At 45.2% G+C, this 20,657-nt stretch overlaps 1 protein-coding gene across 1 annotated transcript in view; it reads left to right on the plus strand.

The window, feature by feature from the left end:
• Positions 1-808: 808 nt before the first annotated feature.
• Positions 809-20,657, plus strand: part of LOC102453654 (plasmanylethanolamine desaturase 1-like) — an 86,417-nt gene continuing 66,568 nt past the window's right edge. The window contains exon 1 of the mRNA XM_075940231.2: positions 809-1,079. Coding sequence (XP_075796346.2) covers positions 929-1,079 — 151 coding nt within the window. The 5' untranslated portion in view covers positions 809-928. The remainder of the gene's footprint in view (positions 1,080-20,657) is intronic.

A 20,657-nucleotide genomic window follows, 5' to 3' on the forward strand; every position in this document is an offset into this window, starting at 1 on the left:
CAAGTCTGAGCTTCTGTTGATCACCTCTACAGCTGTTATCTCCCTCCCTTCACCTCAATGCCATATTTCAGAGGCCTGCTGCAAACTGTGCAGGAAAGAAGTACAGGATATGTTCTCAAGAACTTCAGAATGGAACAGGCTGGGTAACCCAGTACAGGGGACCCTGCAGGCTCCCCTCTCTTCTTCCCTAGCCAGGGCGTTGCCCCAACCTGCTCGCACGCCCAGCCGAGCAGAACCTCCAAGAAGGCGTTTCCCAACCAAGCCAACACTGACCCCAGGGGCCTGGCCAGGCTGCCCGCAGGGTTACTAGGAGCAGCCACAGGAGGACGGGAAGTTCGAGCAACCAAGAGCAGCAAGCGGGCCCGGAGCCCGGCAAGAAAGCGCAGGCAAGCTGCGGGGAGCAGCAGCCAACTAGTCCGGGCGCTGTCGTGGGCAGCGAAGGGCAGGGGCCGGGCTCGCAGCAGCATCTGGAGGGGGAGATGTCGAGGAGGGGGAGCCAGCGAAGGCGGGCTAGTGAGCGGCCCGGCGCCGGCAGCTTTGTACCGCCCGCATAGGGCAGGGGGACGCCGGGCAGGTCGAGCCTGCCTCTACCCTGGCACCGATTGACCTGCCTGCACCGCTCCCAGCAGGGACGGGGGGCGTAAGGCGCGGGCCGAGCCCGGGAGGGGTAATCCCGTCACTGGCTGAGTGGGGGGCTGCGGGGACGCCCCCTGGGGGAAACTTTGGGGCTCCCCGGGGGGGGCCCGTAGGGAGCCGGCTCCCCCGGGGGGGGGGGCGTAGGGAGCCGGCTCCCACGCCCCTCGCTGCTCCCGGGAGGGGTTTTCCCCCCCGCGCTGCGCTCCTCGCCCGGCCTCCTCAGGTGCGCTCGCCTGGCTGCGCCGCCGCCCCCTTCCCGCAGTGCCGCGCTCCGCCGGCCGGCGCAGGGAGCATGGCGGCGGCGCTGCAGCTCAAGCGCCGCTCCACGGCCGAGGAGGATCCCAGCGGCGACCAGCACGGCGCGGCGGCCCGCAGCAGCACCGCGCCGCGCTGGGGCCCGCAGCACGCCGGGGCCTGCCAGCTGGCGCAGCTCTACTCGCCCGGTAAGCCGGGAGGGGCCGCGTGGGAGGCTGGGCGCCCGGCCCGCCGCCGCAGGGACCCAGCGCGGAGGGAGGGGCTAATGCCATCGTGCCCCCTGCTTTCCGATGCCCTTTAATCCTCGCCAGCCTCCCCCCGTCCTCCTGCTGCTTCAGACACTTCGCAGGCGAACGCCGCGCCAAGTGGCACAGAGCCACGCAGCGATGGGGCCATGCGCCCATCACACAGCTGCGGACAGTGGCGGGTCCTTGCCTGGCGCTGTTAGCCCCAGCGGCTGCTCTCTGACTCTAGTAGAGGTCCAGCCATTCCGTGAGCCCAAGCTGGTGTTCTTCATCCTGGTCCATTTTAGCTTGGTAATCTGATAGCCCTGCTTTCTCTCCAGACCTGGCTAGCTGGCTGTGGCTGCGTTTTTAGTTCAGTGGAGTAAGCGAAAGTCTCACATGGCAGCTGGATGGGCAGGGCTGCGTGACTGCATCTGCACTGTAAAATATCCTAGAACACCATATGGAGAAGTGACAGTGTCAAGGTGAAGACTTTAAAAATGGGGTGAGGGTTGGATGTTCTGCTCTGGGAGAGAGGGAAGCCAAATCTAATTAAATATCAAGCGTTAAAAGAGTTGGGTACTGTTGCTGCCTCTGATTCCCTGGATAACTTTGGTGTTTTCAAGGCTGGAAAACCGTGATTGTAAAAACATTTTTCTGTAGGGTTTCCAGGTGTCCAGTTTTGAACCCGACAGTCCAGTATTTGAGCTTTCTGTTCAGGAAACAAATTGAGAAAATATGAATGTCTAGTATTTTCTAAATAAGATGTAATGTAGATTGCAATGTTATGTCTAGTGTGTCCAGTATTTTTGTTGAAACCATCAGGCAACCCTATTTTTCTGTGCTGTCTGAAAGGCCAAGGCAACTAGAGAGGAAACTGAATGTCTTCAAAGTGCTAACAAATGAACAAAGTAAACTAACTTGGAAAATAAATTTAACATATTTTTCACTCTGTAATCTCATTCAGTGATAGTAACCTTTGGTGTTTAGCCCAGGGGTGGGCAAAAGGGCCTCTGTGGGTTGGATCCAGCTTGCCAAGAGGGTGGATCCAGCCCGTGGAGGCCCTACTGCTCCCCGCCTCCAGGACCTGGAGGCAGGGAGCATGGAAAGCCTCCTCCCTCCCTGCCAGGAGCACGTGGAGCTTTAAGAGGCATGGGCACCTAGGTTGTATGGGGGGGAGGGCAAAGGCACTCCCTCACTCCCACACCAATCATTGTCTGGGGGCAGGGAACCCAGAAATATCTTGGCCCCGCCCCTTCCGCTTGGTGCCCTGCCCCTTCCTGTGTGGCCTGGGCCCACTTCAAAAATTTCCGAAGTGGCCCTGGCAAAAAATTATTGCCCACCCCTGGTTTTGCCACAGATAGTGATTTCTAAAATAACCAGTAATTTTGGGTGTCCAAACGGATAGTCCTATTTTTGATGATCACATTCTCAGTTTAGATAGGGCATGCAAACCCAATATTACTAATCGCTTTTGAAAATTTTGACTAGACAGGCAGTGGAGTACAGCATCTTCCCAGCATACAAACCGGTTACGGACCAAGCAATTGGTCGTAACTCGGTTCGTTCCTAAGTCGGACCCCATAGAGTTACACGCGACAGTGCTTTTCGCAAGCGAGGATCGCGTTTGTAACTCGGAGTCCGCCATTTACAACAGCTTTGGTCATAACTACGAATGGTCGTAAGTTGACCGTTCGCAACTCAGGGACTGGCTGTAATGTTAGTGTGTTAACCACTTGACTGAATTTACATGGAGAATTTAGGGCATTTTTTTTCCATTCTTGGTCTGGCAGTTATTTTGGTTTGAGGAATGATGTAAGTATCACTGTTGCTACCACTGTATCTTCTATAGAATGTTGATGATTCAGATCAACCTGATGTGACACAAATGTTGTAGATTGTCTTCAGATGGTGTTTTGGCTACCATTTCCTTTTTCTTACCAACTGTCAACAGGCCCTCTTTTTGCCACTTTAAATGTGAATTATCGTCAGGTTGTTCAGTGGCTTACGTAAAATGAGTTAGCGATCTCAGTTTATTTTGATGAGACTCCTCATGACAAAATCTAGCACTGATTGATCTCCTTCACACAGAGAATGGGGTTGAATGGAGCTTGAACTGTGGTCTCGAGGTGGTCTGCCTCAGGAGTCATGGGTGAGGCCTCTTGATGTAGTGGCATACTCCAGCCTTGATCAAGCAATGAATTTGACATACACACTGCTTTGGCCTCAGTAGGATTCTACTAGCAGATGATTGTGCATTCTGGCAGATCAAATTACAATTGTATTGTTTTAAGATGATACACAAATTGGCTGCCACTCTGAAGCACAAACAAACGGGCTGTGGGCTGCATGAGGCCTGTGGGCCATGTGTTGAGTAGCTCTGCAGTAGGTTGTGCAGTAAGGAAGAGGGTTTTGGATGGAGGTGAAGAAATCTGGCTTTTATCTTAGTGAGTCAAGATAATGGTGGGACATCCAGAAAGATGTCAGTGATGCAAGCCTTGACCCATGGGGTAAGATGGAGTTGGTGGTGTAAATATTACAGAATTGTTGACTCAAGTCCCACAACTTGAACTCGAGTCTGACTTAAGTTGCCTAGGTGACTCGACTTGAGACTTGACTCGGGTTCATTGTTTGTGACTTGAGACTTGCTAATTTTGTTAAATCGACTTAGTGAAAAAATTGTCCAGAAATGCTGATATTGATGGCTTGTACAAAAGTGACCTGACATTTTTTTAAATTAAGACTTGAGACTTGAACTGTAGTTACTTGAGACTTGACTTGGACTTGACAATGACGACTTGAAGACAACACTGAAATATTAAATCTGTGTTTTAGCTGTGGGAGTGTATATGTCAGATTAGAAATGAACGTTAAAGGAGACCAAAGTGAGAACCCTATGGGCTATCTAAATATGTGATGAGATGGGAAGATGAGACATAGCTAGAGGTGATGCTGAAGGAATAGTCATGAAGTAGAATGAAAGCATGCTGTGTTGGAAGAACAGGGAGTGGGGAGTGTCTTTGTAAAGGGGACAATTCATGATGTTAAAGTAGGTGGGAGATCAAGGAGAATGCATACAAAGAAGAGACCTTTGGATATGGCTAGAATTGATCATTGGAGACGTTAATGATGACACTTTCAGTAATATAGAGAGAACAAAAGCCTTGAATTTGACATTGTTGCCAACATCTGAAGAGATTTATGTGTTTTGTATGTTGCTCATTGAAAAGAGGTCCCATCTGTTGGGGGTATCCATATGTTTATTTCATGAAAAGCAAATAAAGATATTTGTAGTTTTAATGAGGAAGATGTCTGAAGAGTTAATATTTCATCCGGTTTTGAAATTTGTATTTTACAGTGAAAAGGTCATGTTTGTAGATGGACGTTAGGGGGTATATTTTTGGCACAGTGTGCCGTGGATTGAGCCACATGACTTCCATTAATGTTAAATGGAAATAGCTAAATCTGTGTCCGTTTCCCTAAAAATTTCTTTAGATGTAATTATATAATAGTAAAATCATTCTTAATTGGCTTTGAACAATGACATTTCTAGGCTTCCGAGTGGCAGCCAATTGGTGTATCAGTTTAAAACAATACAATTGTAATTTCAATATGTTTGTCACCAGAACAGAAGAGTGATAAGTTCTCTCTGCAGCTAAAAATCTGTGTCAGTGTATGTCCAAACTAGGAGAGTGTGCATCTAAATAAATATAAGGAAAAAATTCTGTTTGCAGTCTTTTTTTGCATATTGAAGAAGTTGGTGTGACTTACATTTTTGTGTAATACCACTGTTATATATATAACCTAGATGATGATGGTACACCTTGGAAAATGATGTTTGGCTCAGTGGAGAGGGCGAGTTTTCTTAGTTCCGGAAGCCATTCCAACGGCAATTCTCAATGAAAAGGTGCAGCACTTCACAGAGCTGGGATCCAGTTTACAAATGCAGGCTTTTAGCCTGCGAATGGACAAGTGGTACAGATCTTTATACCAGCTTAAGTTCTGTTAGTCAGTACACCTTTTTATGGAATCAAGGTCTGTTGTGCATGCAGAACACGACACACATATGTACTCGCTTTCTGTCAATCTGTGGAAGCTTGGGATGCAAGCTTTGTGGGCCCCGATGACTGACCCAAATTCATTTTCAGCGTGCATAGTACTGCAGTTATAGAAGAAGATACTAATTCAAGTAATTATGTTCAAAACCAGTATAACAAAGCTTTGATACTTTATTTGGAATGTCTGGTCCACTAGAAGTTTACTTTGCGTTGCTCAGATGATATCAAATGAAAGACTTCTGGACATAGCCAACAAGCAGAGAATTCTCCTCATGCTGGAGAAGTTTCTGCTGCTGTCACTATGACAGACGAGATGTAGCTGGCTTTTCCGCCCTCACGCCTTCCTCCATGTGCAAACACAAATAATTACTACAGTTCTCCTTTATATAGCACCTTTCATCGGTAGATCTGAAAACACTTTATAAAGGATGTCAGCATAATTATCAAATGAGCTTCTAGTGTCTGTGCTTCAAAGTTACCTTTCTGTCTGTTTTCATCTATTAAAAACTGTTGCACTGCTTTGTTGCATCACATAAAGAAAGTGATGATCCTTAAGCATGTAAATAATTTCAGGAAATGATCTATTGGCATTTTGAGTCTGGTTGAATGTTGCTCAGAAATGATCACATACACATTACACAAAGACTCAATTTGTGCAAAAAATAGTCTGTTTTTTGTTTAAATCTCCATACCGAGAAAATCCTGTGTGGCTATACCGAGAAAATCCTGCGTGGCTACTCCCTGAGAGAGCTCTGTACCTATCTGTTTTAGTCAGTTATAAACAGAGCAGAGGCATAGGTATTACCAGCACCTTATCCTGATTTCCTCTTGCATGTATTTTTATATACCTTGTTGAAATAACTCGTTCAACTTGGTTTTTGTATTTACCTCTGAATATTCACTGCAAATTCTTCAATAGTGGAGCTTAAATATGACCCCATATTCAGTGAGGATCTGATTGTTACACTCTGAGTAATTCTCCTGTACAAAACTAGTTCCATAAACTAAACTGTAGGGCTACGTCTACATTGGCATGATTTTCCGAAAATGCTTTTAACAGAAAAGTTTTCCGTTAAAAGCATTTTCGGAAAAGCACGTCTAGATTGGCAGGACGCTTTTCCGCAAAAGTGCTTTTGCAGAAAAGCTTCCATGGCCAATCTAGATGTGGTTTTCCGCAAAAAAAGCCCCGATCGCCATTTTCGAGATTGGGGCTTTTTTGCGGAAAACAGTACTATGCGGTCTACACTGGCCCTTTTGCGCAAAAGTCTTTTGGAAAAAGACTTTTGCCCGAACGGGAGCAGCATAATATTTCTGGAAAAGCACTGACGATCTTACATGAGATCATCAGTGCTTTTCCGGAAATTCAAGCAGCCAGGGTAGACAGCTGGCAAGCTTTTCCGCAAAAGCAGATGATTTTGCGGAAAAACTTGCCAGTCTAGACACAGCCTAGGTGTTAAGTGATCTTCAGTGTAACAACAAAGGTTACAGATTCTCTGGACCTTGGTATTGAGTGGCATGGGTTCTGTTAAAAGTACCTTTGGCATTAATTGCTCAAACTCTCTTGCCACTTGCTGCTCAACAGGAAACCAAATACTGGCTTTCTTTCTTGTACCACTCGTGGGTTTACTCCTGTCTGCCTTACAGTGATATTCCTAAAATCCAGATACGATGTTACTCCTGCTCAACTCACCGCAATTCACGATCAAGGCAATTATACTCTCAGTTCCTCAAAAGTTTGAAAGTATAAGAGAACAGATTAAAATCCATATAACATGGTCCATGAAAGAGCTGTTTACTTTGCATCCTTCTCACTGAGGTCCTGTTCCTTGATGTATGATTTTAAAATGAATCCAATAATCTAATAATTTTTGGTCTGAGGGAGAGAGCTACTTGAATCTCAGCCTACTCTTTCCCCAAGTGTTAATTTTTTCTTATATTCTTTCCTTGCTTTGTTTCTTCTGTCAATTAACATCTCTCCTGACAAGATATAGTATCATAATCTTCATAATAAAGATCAACTAACAGATGCTCCTTCCTACTTTATTCTGTGTTCCCCAATGAGCTCAGTGCATGATTCATTAATGTTGAAAAGAGTAAGTAAGCGAGATTCAGCACTTTCTATTCTCTAATCCTAATGTAGGTTTTAGTGACCTTGTTTAACTCTGTGAGTAACCTTGTGATTTTCCATGGTACCCCATTTAGCTCCAAAATCTTCCGCTCACCAAAGAAAATCATAAATGTTTTAAGTCCAGAAAACACACCTGCAGGTCAGGTCCAAATTTCTAGTACTTCTGTTATTTGTTATAGGTGGAAATTTAACAAAGTACTTTTTTTCCTTTCCTGGTGCTAACTTTATTCAGTTTCTTACTTATTTGAAGTGACTGTGTTTCCTTGGAACCCTCGACAGGTTTGTTTCATGGACATTCTTAACCCTTCTTTATGATTTCCGTTGTATGGCTTGGTAACTGTTTTTTTCCAGTCCCGTGCTACCTTCCCCCCCTCCCCCCCTTCAGGTTGCACAGATTATAAAATCAGATTTCTCTGCTTCTGACCACTGATCTGCTGTGCCTCTTCTTCCTCTAATCCGTTGTCCTTTTAGTATCTCCACTTTGATTCCACATGTTCTTGGGTGGCCTTTCTTATCTCACCCCTTCTTTTGGATTTATGCTTTCTCTAGCTTTTTGGAAGCTGCTGCTCTCTCCATGTTCATTGTCTGTTTGGCATCAGCATGATCTGCAGCTTTGCTCGTTCTCTCTTTCATCCTTCAGAAGATCTCTGCTGCATATGGTGGCCACCTTTCTTTAAAACAGCTTATGCAATCACTCTTTCAGGAACTTAAGCAACCTACCAATCTATCGTCTCGCCTATTCTTATCTTCAGTATCTCTTCCCCCTGCCCCCATTCGAGATCTATCACTCTGCATGATTAATTCAGAATAAATAGGGTTGGCAAACAGTTTTGGTTCTTGTACACTGGCTTTCTCTGGGTTCTCAAGGTTTTTTCCCCCGTCTGCTAGAAAACCTGCTTCTTTCTCTCTCAGCACCATCCCTTGAGCACTGTCTCTTTCTCTGCTTTTCTGTCTTTGTCTGTTGTCTCCAGGGCCTCCACTGTCACATCATACAGTTCTTCCATCATATCTGGCATTTCTGACCTGATCTACCTCTCTTGCTTGCCTGCATTTTCTCATTAGTTTCAGAGCATCCCCAACTGATTCTGTCAAGCCTTTTTTTTTTTTTTTAACATTTCCAACAGCTTTTCTAATTTTTTTCCTAAGACTTTTGAAAATGTCCTCTAACAACTAAAGTGAACTGGTGGGGTTTTTATGTGTTAGCTTTCTTTCTTTCTTTTTTTTTTACTTCCTGTAGTTTTTCTTAACAATCTTCAGTCCCTCACATCTGTATTACTTCCCTCCCATTACATGTATATTTCTGAAACTATCAAGGAATAACAAGAATCCATGCCAGTGTGTTTTACAAATTGTGATTTCAGTATGATGAAGTTAACTGAGGGTTACTACCATGTAACTTTAGTATCTCGGGTTTTTAATGTGGTATGTTCCAAGTGTGCTTCACTAAGAGTATGCTGACAGCATGTTGTGTATTACCTTGAGCTTCCAGTTGCATAGTTTTAACAATCTTAACCTACTGGCATTCTCTTTCCTAAGGCCAGGTTTCCCAGGAGATTTTCCCACATGACACAATTCTCTTTAATTGGAGCACTGAAATCTCTTAGCAAAATTAGCTCATCAAGCTTTCGTACAATCTATGTGACCTTCTCCCCCCTCACACACTGTTCCTTGTAAAACAGCCTGTAAAATAAATTCTGTTTGTACATAATGTCTGGCTATTCTAGGTAATTCTATTATTTTCATCCCCAGGATAGCTGACTATGTATATTGTATTATTATCACAGTGCCTGAATTTGATTTTAGAATACCAGATACATGGAATCCAAAAGAACAATGGATTCTACTAATTTCTTAGTTTTTTAAACTCTTCCCTTCCCCTTAATTTAAAACACTTTTTCATGGTAAATTTAATAAAAGAACATCTCCAGAACCTACTTCCAACTGTTAAACAGTTGAGGGGAAAACTTGCAATAGTCTTTATATTTCATGTAAAATATACCCACCTTGATTGGTGTGGGTCATTTACATAAAAGCAGGAGTATTAGTGGTATTTTTGTTAAAATAACAATTGAGTTAATGTTTTACATTTGTTTTTTCTGAGTAAACAGCACTATGTAGCCTGTTATAATTCCCTGACATTGCCAGAAAAGTTGACAATGGATCACTCAGATACCACAGTGATAAAAATTCCTAGATAGTGAGGTTGGGCAATAGACGTTTGTGAGAAGAGACAAGCAAAGCAATCAATACAGTACACTCATGCTGGTTTTGTGAATGCTTTCCAAATAATGTATCTAACACTTTTATTGACTAAAAGAACAGTGTAACAAATAGGAACTGTAGTTTTGAGTATCTGCAAAATAATGCACTTTGTTTGTACAATGTGGGCAATTGAGAAATAATGACTTTGACATTATTATCTCATGATCTTTGTAATGTGGGATTATGATTAATGTAGGACATAAAGAATTGGGAGAGTACGTTTTTTGCTGTCAGCTGTTTTACAGGCTCCCTGGGTGACTTTGGGAGAGTAACTCCTATGGGCCAGATAACTACTTCTTTCCATCTGTAAAATGGGATAATAGAGTTTTTAAGGTTTAATTTTTAGTATTTTTGTAACAATTTTTAGTATTTTATCACCTCCTCCTCTGCAGTTACATAGCAAAGCTGCAGACAGACTGTTGTAACCAAGCCATCTTTATAACCCAAGGTAAGCCCTGCTATTTCTACCTAACTTCATGCTGCATTCCAGCTTCCAGTAGAAGTTATTTGCTACAGCTGTTCATTTGGGTTGTTATTGCGACAGACAAGCTATTGATAAAGAAGAAATCCATTAAAAATGTACAATGATGTATTTTTTAAGTGGTACAGTAACCCTTGCCATACTGTCCTCGATTAGGTGGCACCATCACCACTGATGACAGGAGAGGTGGTTTCCCATCACAAAGGACAAAGTTAAATTCCTATGAATTCCACCAGTTGGGCTAGTGGCCTTCATTACATCTGGAAGGATGCAGGGTGCTTGCAGCCCTCACAGATTGTGGTCATCCACAGATGTTATGAGCATTTACACCAGTTCATTATCCAAGTAATTGAAATCAGGTTGACTTGACCCTTTATTTCCCTTTTTAAAAATAGGTACTATGTTTGCCCTTCTCTAGTTTTCTTGGACCTCACTCATTCTGCATGAATTATTGAAGATATTGCTGATGTTTTCAAGATTGCTTCTGTTTGTTGCTTAAGTATCTTAGGATGAATTTCATTGTGCCCTACTGACTTGAAATTCACATTTATCTAAATATACTTTAACCTATTCTTTTCCTGTTTTGAGCTTGTATTTCTGCACCCTTGTTGCTAATATTGTTTTAAGCAGCTGGTCAAAGTTTAACCTTTTTAGTGAAAACGGAAGCAAAGCAGACACTGACCATTTCAGTCTTTCTGATGTTCCCACTAATAGCTTTCCTTCCCTGGTAAATAGTGGACCTCAGTGAAGAGCTCTGTATTCATTGTGGCAAACCCTGAAATGAAGAGGAGGATTAGGCATTGTTGAGGGTGTGAGAAGAATACAGTAGCCATAAAATAATCTTGCCCAGGTTGTTTCCCACTCAGGCTCTTCAAGTGCAGAAGGAGAGGGCCCACAAGAGACTTTAGGCTTCTGCTTAAAAACTCCCCAAGGTCACAGATTCCCTGACCTTGGATGGTATGCTGTCCCCACCCAAGTGGGGGAAAAAACCCAAACTTTCAAACCGAGCAAGATTCACTTGGCAACTTCTTCCAGTGGGGTACCCCAAGATCTTTTACCACAGGAGAGCTTGAAAAAACCAAACTAATCTATGATAGCTTGTTTCTCAGTCTTAGGCATAGGGTTGCCAGATGGTTTCAACAAAAGTACCGGACACACTTGACAGTACATCACAATCTACATTACATCTTATTTAGAAAATTCCAGACATTTATATTTTCTCATTTATATCCCGAACAGAAAGATCAAATACTGGATTGTCCAGTTCAAAAACCAGACACCATGTCAACCCTACTTAGGCATGCATACACAGACCTCCTGTTACTTTCCAGGGAACAAGAATCAGATCATCATAGTCTTTAAAAAGGTGATTTTATTAACAAAACAAAAAGTGTACTTAGAAAAGTATACTTAGTTGCTTAGTGTTATAGAGCAACTGAGAAAAAACAGATTAAAACACAGAGAATTGCTTCCCTGTGATTCACCTTAGTTACAGCGTGGGGGGTACAGGGACTCAGCACAGAGGGATTTAACCAAACTACAAAACAAAGACAATAACCTGACTGCATGTAATTAAACATTCCCTGTCACTTATATATCCGTAACTTCAAGGTCTAGTCTGTTAGAAAAGAACAGGCTGACCCAGAGGAGGATGAGGTAACAGGGCACCTTTATTGCTGATACTCGTTCAGTCTTGGATCCTGTCTACCGGGGATGGGAGTGAGTAATGAATTTACCCAAATACACCTTTTTATCTTAGTTAGTATGTAAATAAACACTAATCAATTATATCACTCTTTAGGCCCTAATTTAGTAGTGTGAACACCCATATAATACATAATCATAACCATGTGGTGAATATAATTCTATCCATCCCTGTTTACTGTTCACAGCTTTTTAGCTGATGTTGGCAGATTTCACATCACAAAACTCCTAGCATCAGCAACTTACAAGGAGTACAGGATATGTGACCCTGAATGTATAATTCACAGCGGATAAGGGGTAACCGACAGGCCATTCGTTAAAGTTATTTCTTGAGTATGGCTGCATTCTATCTATCCCATGTGAGCAGGGAAGGAGGAATCAAAACAAGTGCATCAATCAATAGAAGCATGATTGGCCTGAGCCATGCCCCCTTACCATCGTTGTAATTACCATGACCCATTATTTAACTCTTATACACCCCAACACAGTCCTTTTTTAGACATGGATATTCTTGACTGATCCAATTAACCTTCTCCCCCAAGCTCCTGGTGTAAGCTCCCACAAAAAACTGCAGAAGGTAGGTTCCCTTTCAATTCAAATCTCAACACTTTCTTCCCCATTGGTTCTCCTGGCTCCCTTCCAACATTTCTTGGATCCCCTTGGGATTACCCTTTAGTTACTGAATGCTGGGATGTTTAGAAAAGGGCAGCACCCCACCCATCCGTCACAAATACTGTTAGCATTATTTTGTGAAGGAAAGAGTTTCCTAAGTGAACAGCTAAATAGTCTTTGTTCCCTTATCCCATATGAATTAAATGTATGGATTTGAAGAAGTTGTCTCTTCCAGTGTACTTACTCCTCACATAAATGGGATATTTGAAAAATATTCAAGTATTCTGATACTACAGGTTGGATCTCCCTCGTCCAGCACCCTTGGGACTTGACTGGTCCCAGACAAGGGAGTTTTCCAGACTAGGGGAGGCATGGGAAGGGGGGGCGCCAGCCTTGGTGCTGGGCTCCTCTTCCTAGCCCCACAAGCAGCAGCCACTAGAGTTGCTAGGTGTCCAGTTTTTGGGCCCTCTGCCCAGTAAAAAAAATCCAGAAAATACCAGACATGTGCAATGTCTGGTATTTCCTGGTTTTCCGGCTGGGTGCCAAATGGAAGCCTGGTGGGGGTAGAGGGAGTGACTGGGAGGCGGGGCGCGATCGGCGCTGGGAGCCCTGGTTGCGTGTGAGGAGGAGGAGGGGCAGCCCGGACTGACTTGCGCGGGACGGGAGAGCCCTGAGATCTGCACAGCCTGGGTCAGTCCTGCTCCTCGCCAGCTGATTCACTCCCCCACCCCCTCCTAGCTGGCCGGTTGGTTGATTCTCTCTGAGTTCTCCTGGTCTTCTCTGGCCAGTCCCTGTCTCCCCCCCCCCCCCCAACAGCCAGTTCTCCCCTCCTCCTCCTCCTCCTCCTGAGCTCCCCCGGCCAGCTCTGCCCCTGCTGGCTGCCCCCTCACCCCGATATCCCCCGGCCAGACCCATTCCACCTGACCCCTCCCCCCACAGACTAGCCCTGTTTCCCGTCGGGCCCCCCTATCTCCCCTGGCCAGCCCCGTTGCCCCCCACCGTTAGCTCTGCTTCCCGCCCCCCTCCTCCCGGCCAGCACTGCTCCCCTCCTGGCTGGTCCCTCCGCCCCCTCCAGCGTGTCCGGTATTTTTTTTATGACTGCCTGGTAACCGTAGCAGCAGCCCTGCTGGAGATTCTGGTTTTGCAAGCTGCAGAAGCCCCACCAGAGTTCCCGCGGCCCCGTTGGCGTCGAGGAAGCCCTGCCACCGCACCAGAGTTCCTAGCGGTTCCCCAGGCTGTGGGCTCCATTGTCCTGTGAGCTCCCCTACCCCACACCTAGCCTGCTGCTAGCTCTGGTGCCTGGCTGGCTCCACCAGCTTGTTCTGCTCTGAGCTGCCAACAACCCCGGCCGCTGGGACTCTCTAGTCCTGCAGCATACGTGGTCATGACAACAGCCGTGGTCCTGCCGAGAGTCCTGGACCACAGAGGTTCAACCTGTAATACACTGATGTGTTTTGGCTGCAAACACGAGGGGAATACTTAAATATAAACAACAAAAGCAGTTATTATCTTGTGGTTTCTAATGTTCATGTGATTGGATTTTTTTAAATACAATACCTAAATGTTAGATCCTAACTACATGATCATGTCTTATGTTTTTAAGAAAAACAGGTTTAATTTAACTTAAGTCCCGTTTATTCCTTTATGCTTCCAGTTATCCAAATACCGTTTTGTGGCTTTTTTTGTGCTTTCATGAAAGCTCTTTTAGTAGTTTTTTAAATAAATGTGCTAGATTAATTTTTTCATGTAATGGAAAGATCCTAGCTTTTTACTATAATTCTCTTGATGATTCTTAGTAATGGAGCATCACATAAAAGGCTTCCCACCTAAGAAGGCAAAATTTTCCTTAAAGTTAAAACACAATTCTTTTGAAGAACACTTACTAGCTCTTATACAAACTCTTTTCTTTATCTTTAGTGTCTTTGTTTGAGGTCTGACTTAGTTTTTGATCTTTTACCATCTTTTGTCATCTTTGCCTAAGCTTTTATATTGCCATTTTTTATTCATCTTTTCAGTTATCTCTTATATATGATTGTTTTAGCTTTCTAAATGTTTTAGAATTTTTCTCTTTTCCCCCCTAAGATTAGCTTTCGTCTCCCTACTTTCTAGGTCTACACTCTTTCTCCCCCCCTTAATTTAAAGCATCACCTGCTTCAATAAAGTCTCTTCCTTGCTTCATTTTATTCCATTTCTTGCTAATTAGCGTGAAGGAATTTTATTACGTTTCTTTTTCAATTCACAACATCTCAAGGCTTGCCCTCTGTAAAACTGGTAGAGATCAGATGACTGGAATTAAAGCATAGCAAACTAAATGCAAATTTCTAAAAATAAAATCTAATCATCAACTAATCTGGATTGTCTTCCTAGCTATTCTTTAGAAAAAACATTCTTGTGTAATTTTAGCCATTTTTGCTATACCACATCTCAGAAATAGGTCAGTAGTTGCAGAGGAGACCTCTAAGAAACAGGTGCTCTAGGAAGCTATTGGTGATTCCTAAGATGTGGGTTTTCTTTGTGCTTCTGGAAGTGTCCTGTTTCAGATGGGACACAGAAGAGATAGTCTGATCATTAAAGATCCTATGGGATTTCTTGCAAGAGTATGGGTCTTGGCCAAATTACAACTGGGATAATTACATGTTACCTATTTGAATCCCCAGTGAAATTTTGATTGGGTATTGTTCACTTTCTGCTCTCAACAGTTGTGTAGTACTGCTCTGTGTGTGTATGCACGCATGCGATTAAACAGCTGCGATATTCCACCCCAGGGATAGCTGAAATTCAGTTGTGGATGAAGTAAAAGATTCATGTATCTGGTGCCTTACCTACCACTACAGGAGCAATGTGAGACTTAATTAATAAACATTTGCAAAGAGCCTTGGGATTCACTGATGGATGAGTGGCTGGAGAAATACAGAAGTATTGATTTGAATTTTCTTTCAATTCGATGAACAATAGAGGGAGTTCCCCTTTTATGTGCAGTTTTTGTGACTGGCTCTTTCCTTCTGGCAAAAAGCGATGTATTGTTAATATAACAGTCTGCAATGTTAACTCTGATGGTGACCTAGGTTGGATTTCACATGGTTGAGGTTCCACCTGTGAGTGATAAGACTCAGCCAGTTGGAAGCTTGCTTTATCGGGCTTCAATTCATACAGTTGCTGCTTGGGGTGTGTTTAAAGCAGAAGTGATTGGGTGATTATTATTATTCATTTATACTTTTGGTTTTTACTCTGCAATGATCTCTAACTTCCTAGGCACTATTCAGACTTTTAAAAACATGTGCAGTGATCAGATTCATGCTGATATTACAATCTTTCAGCCCAAAATATAATTTTCCATCAAATTAAAGCCTTCCCCTTCCAATTTCATCCCTTTCAAGGAAAAAAATGTTAATACCTTGTAATGTGTCCTGAAGGTCAATACATTCAAGCTCTAGCACACTAAGTCAGGAATCAGATTCCAAATGAAGGGCCCTCTACTGAGAATGACTTGCCCACAGCTCCCGGATGAACGTGTATCCAGCTGATTTCAAGAGTTGAGATACCTCCTCTTTCTGGGTGGTGTCACAGATACTGAGTGTCCAAATGAAAGGGTTTTATCGATAAAGGTAGCAGTTTGAATTGCCCCTGGATAGAAAGCATCAGCCAACGCATCTTCTGACGCATGGGTGTAAATACATAACATACGACATAGTGGCCATAGTGGGTCAGGCCAATGGTCCATTTAGCCCAGTATCCTGTCTTATGACAATGGCTAGTCCCAGGTGCCCCAGAGGAAATTAACAGAACAAGCAATCATCAGGTGATCCATTTAAGGATGTTAAAATGCGATTATCTGGCTAATCGTATAGTCGATACAATTTGAGTCCTCAGGGGCTCTTGTACATTTCAAAATTAGAAGCACCAGCAGTGGAAACTGGTGCTAGCAGGGACTGAAGCAGGGCTAGTGGGGGCTGCTCATGCTGTTTCCCTGCTGTGCCCCTGTCTCCCCTGCTCCCTGCTGAGACAGTGCTGGGGGGAACCAATTAAAGCTGGTTCCCCCCCAGCACTGACTCCTGCTCTTCCCTCCTCCCCTGGCTGCCTCTCTCTGATAGATGCAGCAATTGGGGGTGGGGGGAAGGAAGTGACTAATCAAGTGGCTACTCCACTATCTGATAAACATTTGCTTACTGGAAAGTTGACCAGTCACTAACATCACTAGATCCATTTCTCATTGCCCATTCCCAGATTTTGGCAAACAGAGGCTAGGGACACCCTTGCCCACCCTGGCCAATAGCCATTGATGGACCTATCTTCCATGAACTTCCCTACTTCTTTTTTTGAACCCTGCTAGAGCCTTGATCTTCATGACATTCTCAGGCAAGGAGTTCCACAAGTTGAGTTTGCATTGTGTGCAAAAATACTTCACTTTGCTTTAAACCTGTTCTCTCTTAATTTCATGTGGTGACCCCTAGTTCTTGCGAGAAGTAAATTTCCAAGCTGAAAAAATCCCAGTCTTATTAATCTCTCCTCTTATGACAGCCCTCAAAATAAGATGGCTACTACATTCTGCTTCCAAGCATACCCCAATATAGAATGCATTTAAGTGACTTATTCTGGAGATGACAAGGACATGGATATTGATGACTAGGTCCACATCTGAAAGGAAAGGTCTCCTGCCAACTTTAGCTTGAAAAAGCATATTTGGCCATAGTTGCACACTCTGTATCCAGGGCATCTGTGGGTTCAAGAGGAAAGCTTAGTTGCAAATCTGAAGAAAAAAGACATATTCTTCTCTCAACAGAAGGATAGGTATTGCCTCCAGTGCTCAAGGAAGTGTGTTGGAGTGCTAGGGAAGTCAGTGGCTATTAAAGAAAATGGCAAGACATCTTTAGTAAGCTAGTCAGATAGTTGGTAAGGATGTTAGATATATGACTATTCAATTACATGCTAACCACATGAAATCTTAGTGGTTATGTGACTATTTGATAGTCCCTGGGGGCGGGGCCAGCAGCCAGTGCGCTCCCAGCCCCAGTCCCAGGGAGTCCCCTGCTACCCCATGCTGCTGCCTCTGGTACAACAGCCCAGACTCCTCGTGGACAGAGGCTGCTCCGCATCCCAGGAAGCAGCCTTTGTCTGCAGTGAGCTTGGATCCCCTGTGGACAGAGGCTGTTACCTTTGTATCGGAGGCAGGCTGGAGCTGGTCCACCGGGGGAACCAATTTAAAAACCAGCTCCCCATGCAGACCTCTCACCCTGTGCTGCTGCCTCTGATACAGAGGCAACTGCGTGAGGTGGCAGCAGCTTCTGCCTGCAGGGGGGGCTGAGCTCCCCACAGAGCTTCCTGGGATGCGAAGCAGCATCTGTCCACGGGGAGTCTGGGCTGTTGCAGACAGAGGCTGCTTTGTGGCCGTCTCCTCTGCCCCCACCTCAAGCTGCTTCCTCTGATAGAGGCAGCAGTGTGGGGGGAGGGGGAGAGGCAGCACCACAAAGTTGGTGCTGGGGGCGGGGAACAGGCTTTTAAGCTGGCTCTTCCCAGCAACAGCTCTTGCCTGCCTCCCTCCCCATTTCTGTATGAGGCAGCAAGGGAGGGGAGGTGGATCCACAGAGCTGGCAAGGAGCCTACTTGAAAGCCAGCCTCCACCCTCTGTGCTACTGCCTCAGTGGTGGTGAGGGGGCAGGCTGAACTGGTGCTTGGGGGGAGCCTTCTTAAAACCAGCTGCTCATGGGCACCAGCTCCTGCTCCCCGCTCCCCAGCTACCTCTGATACAGTTCTACTTTATACCTGATACAGAGGCAGCAAAGGGGGGGCTTGTAGTCAACAAAATTAACTGATAAGACGAGGCTTATCAATTCGTTGTGTAGCTGACTACATATTGACATCTCTAATAGTTGGGGGAAGCAGAAATAGAAAGAGGGAGCCGTAGTGGTTGCAACAGGAATAGGGAGGTATAAAGTAGAAGTATCCATATATTAGATGGGGGGAGCGGGGAGTGGAAAAATGTGAATGTTGGGGCTTTGCACCAAAGGAAAGATGATCTTCACAAATCTACACAGACCACTGGAGATTCTTTGTTGTGCTTTTATCATGTCCTTGCAAGTTAATTGTATTGTTTTAATGAGGGAAACAGTCTAGTCTTGTGGAATGCTCTGTGTGTGCGTGTGTGTGTGAGAGAGAAAGTGACGCTGATGTATGGTGCCACAGGCCCAATGATTCCACTTTTGTGGTCTCTTTGACACATAATGCAGGTCCAATGGGAGAATTTGTAGTTTTCAAAGTTCCTCTCTCTCTCTCTGAGGACTTGATCCAAAGCAGATGGAAGCCAGTTGGAGTCTTTCCACTGAGGTTAGGTCTAGACTACAGTCCTTTGTTGGAAAGAGCTATGCAAATTGCTCTCTGCAATTTGCGTAGCTTTTTCCTGTTGCTTTTCTGGAAGAGGCTTTTCTGCCATTTGGCCCTGTCTAGACAGGGCCAAATGGTGGAAAAGCCTCTTTTGGCGGAGCCCTTATCCCTCGTAGAGTGAGGTATACAGGGCTCCCTGAAAGAGCGCTTTTGCTCCCCCCCCCCATCCCAAAAAAAAAGTGGAAGAGCAAACGCATTCCTTGGATGTGGCAGAGTTTTTCTGGGATACCTCTGGTATCCCGGAAAACCTCCACAGTGTAGACAGACCCTGAGTTCAAGGTGCTTTGGGTTTTGAATTAGGTCCTAAAATGTAGGAGAAGCCAACATTAGAAGAGACTCCTGAGTCAGATAATTCCTCTTGTATAGGCACAGACAGAAAGCATTTATTCAGTTGATCAATGGGCATATATGCTTTTGAAATAAATGACACTGGGGCTATGTCTAGACTACACGCCTTTTTCGAAAGAGGCTTTTTTTAAAGATACTTTTGAAAAAGCCTCTTTCGAAAAAGAGTGTCTAGATTGCATTACGTGGATTGAAAAATAGATCCGCTTTTTCGAAAAGGGCGTCCAGACTGCTGGATGCTCTTTCGACAGAAAAGGCACCCGGAACTGCTTCTGGCAAGGCATGGGGGCAGCCTTTACTTCCCGGTGCTGCAGTATGCCCGTTGCAGAGACGCGTGCTTAAAGGGATCCCCCTGGACAGCTGTTGCTCTGCTCCTGCTTCTGGCTTGCCTACCTCTTAGAGGGAAAGCAAAGCTGCTGCAGTGCTTGCTCCGGTTGCCCTGCTTTCTTGGACACCATAGCAGTTTATTTTCTGGGGTTTTTTTTTCTGCTTTTCACTGTGTTTTCGGCCATGGAGCCTGAGTTGCCCCTGGGCAGGCGATGGCCCCATGCTGCCATACTGCAGATTCTGCTGCATCTTTATAACTCTGTCATGAATCTCCTGCCCCTTGTGGACCCCGACCAGACCTTTGAGACCTTTGTCCAGGATGCAGGAGCTCTGCCCTTACCCCCAAACTTTTTGGAGGGCAGGCGGATTTGGAGGGATGAGATGAGTTCGGACTGGTGGGACCAGCTCGTCATGGAGCTCTGGGACGACAACCGCTGGCTCCACAACTTCTGGATGCAGAAGGCTACATTCCAGGAGCTGTGTTCCTGGCTCGCCCCTGCTCCGGAACACCAGGACACCCACCTGCGGCCCGTCATCCCCCTGCAGAAGCGGGTCGCAATCTCCCTTTGGAAGCTGCCCCCCGCCTCACAGCTACTGCTCCGTGGGACACCAGTTTGGCATGGGGAGGTCTACCGTTGGGGCCTTTTTGATGGAGGTAAGTCACTTTCGGGGTACAGGCCCTGCTGAGTGCAGGGATTGAGAGAGGGGGATTTCCAGGAAGGGCAAGAGAGAGTGGGGGATGGAGTAGCACTTGGAGATGGCTCCTTGGCCAACCCTGTGCTGATACGGGGGAGGGGGACGTCTTGACAAGGAGATGGGTGGATTGGGGCGGGGGGGAGGGGGGAGAAGGGTTCTCCTCCCAAGCTCTTAGGTAACCTGTCTAACTCCCTGGTTTCTGTCTTGTCTATTTGTCTGTTGCTGCAAGTGGTGAGCACCATCAATATGGAGCTGCCGAAGAGGCTCGTCTGTCTCGGGGACCTGGACAACATCCTTTTTGGGTTTGCCGCCTTTGGCTTCCCAAACTGCGCAGGAGCCCTTGATGGGACAAACATCCCAATCTGCGCACCACCATATCGAGCAGCCCAATTTGTCAACAGGAAGGGCTACTATTCCATGGTGCTGCAGGCCCTGGTCGACCACCGGGGACATTTTATGGACATTTGTGTTGTGTGGTCAGGGTGGGCACATGATGCCCGCATATTCCGCAACTCCTACCTGTACCGCAGGTTGCAGGCAGGAACATTTTT

This window comes from Pelodiscus sinensis, chromosome 12 (assembly GCF_052426305.1).
Source record: "Pelodiscus sinensis isolate ZL-2025 chromosome 12, ASM5242630v1, whole genome shotgun sequence".
Lineage (NCBI taxonomy): Eukaryota > Metazoa > Chordata > Testudines > Trionychidae > Pelodiscus > Pelodiscus sinensis.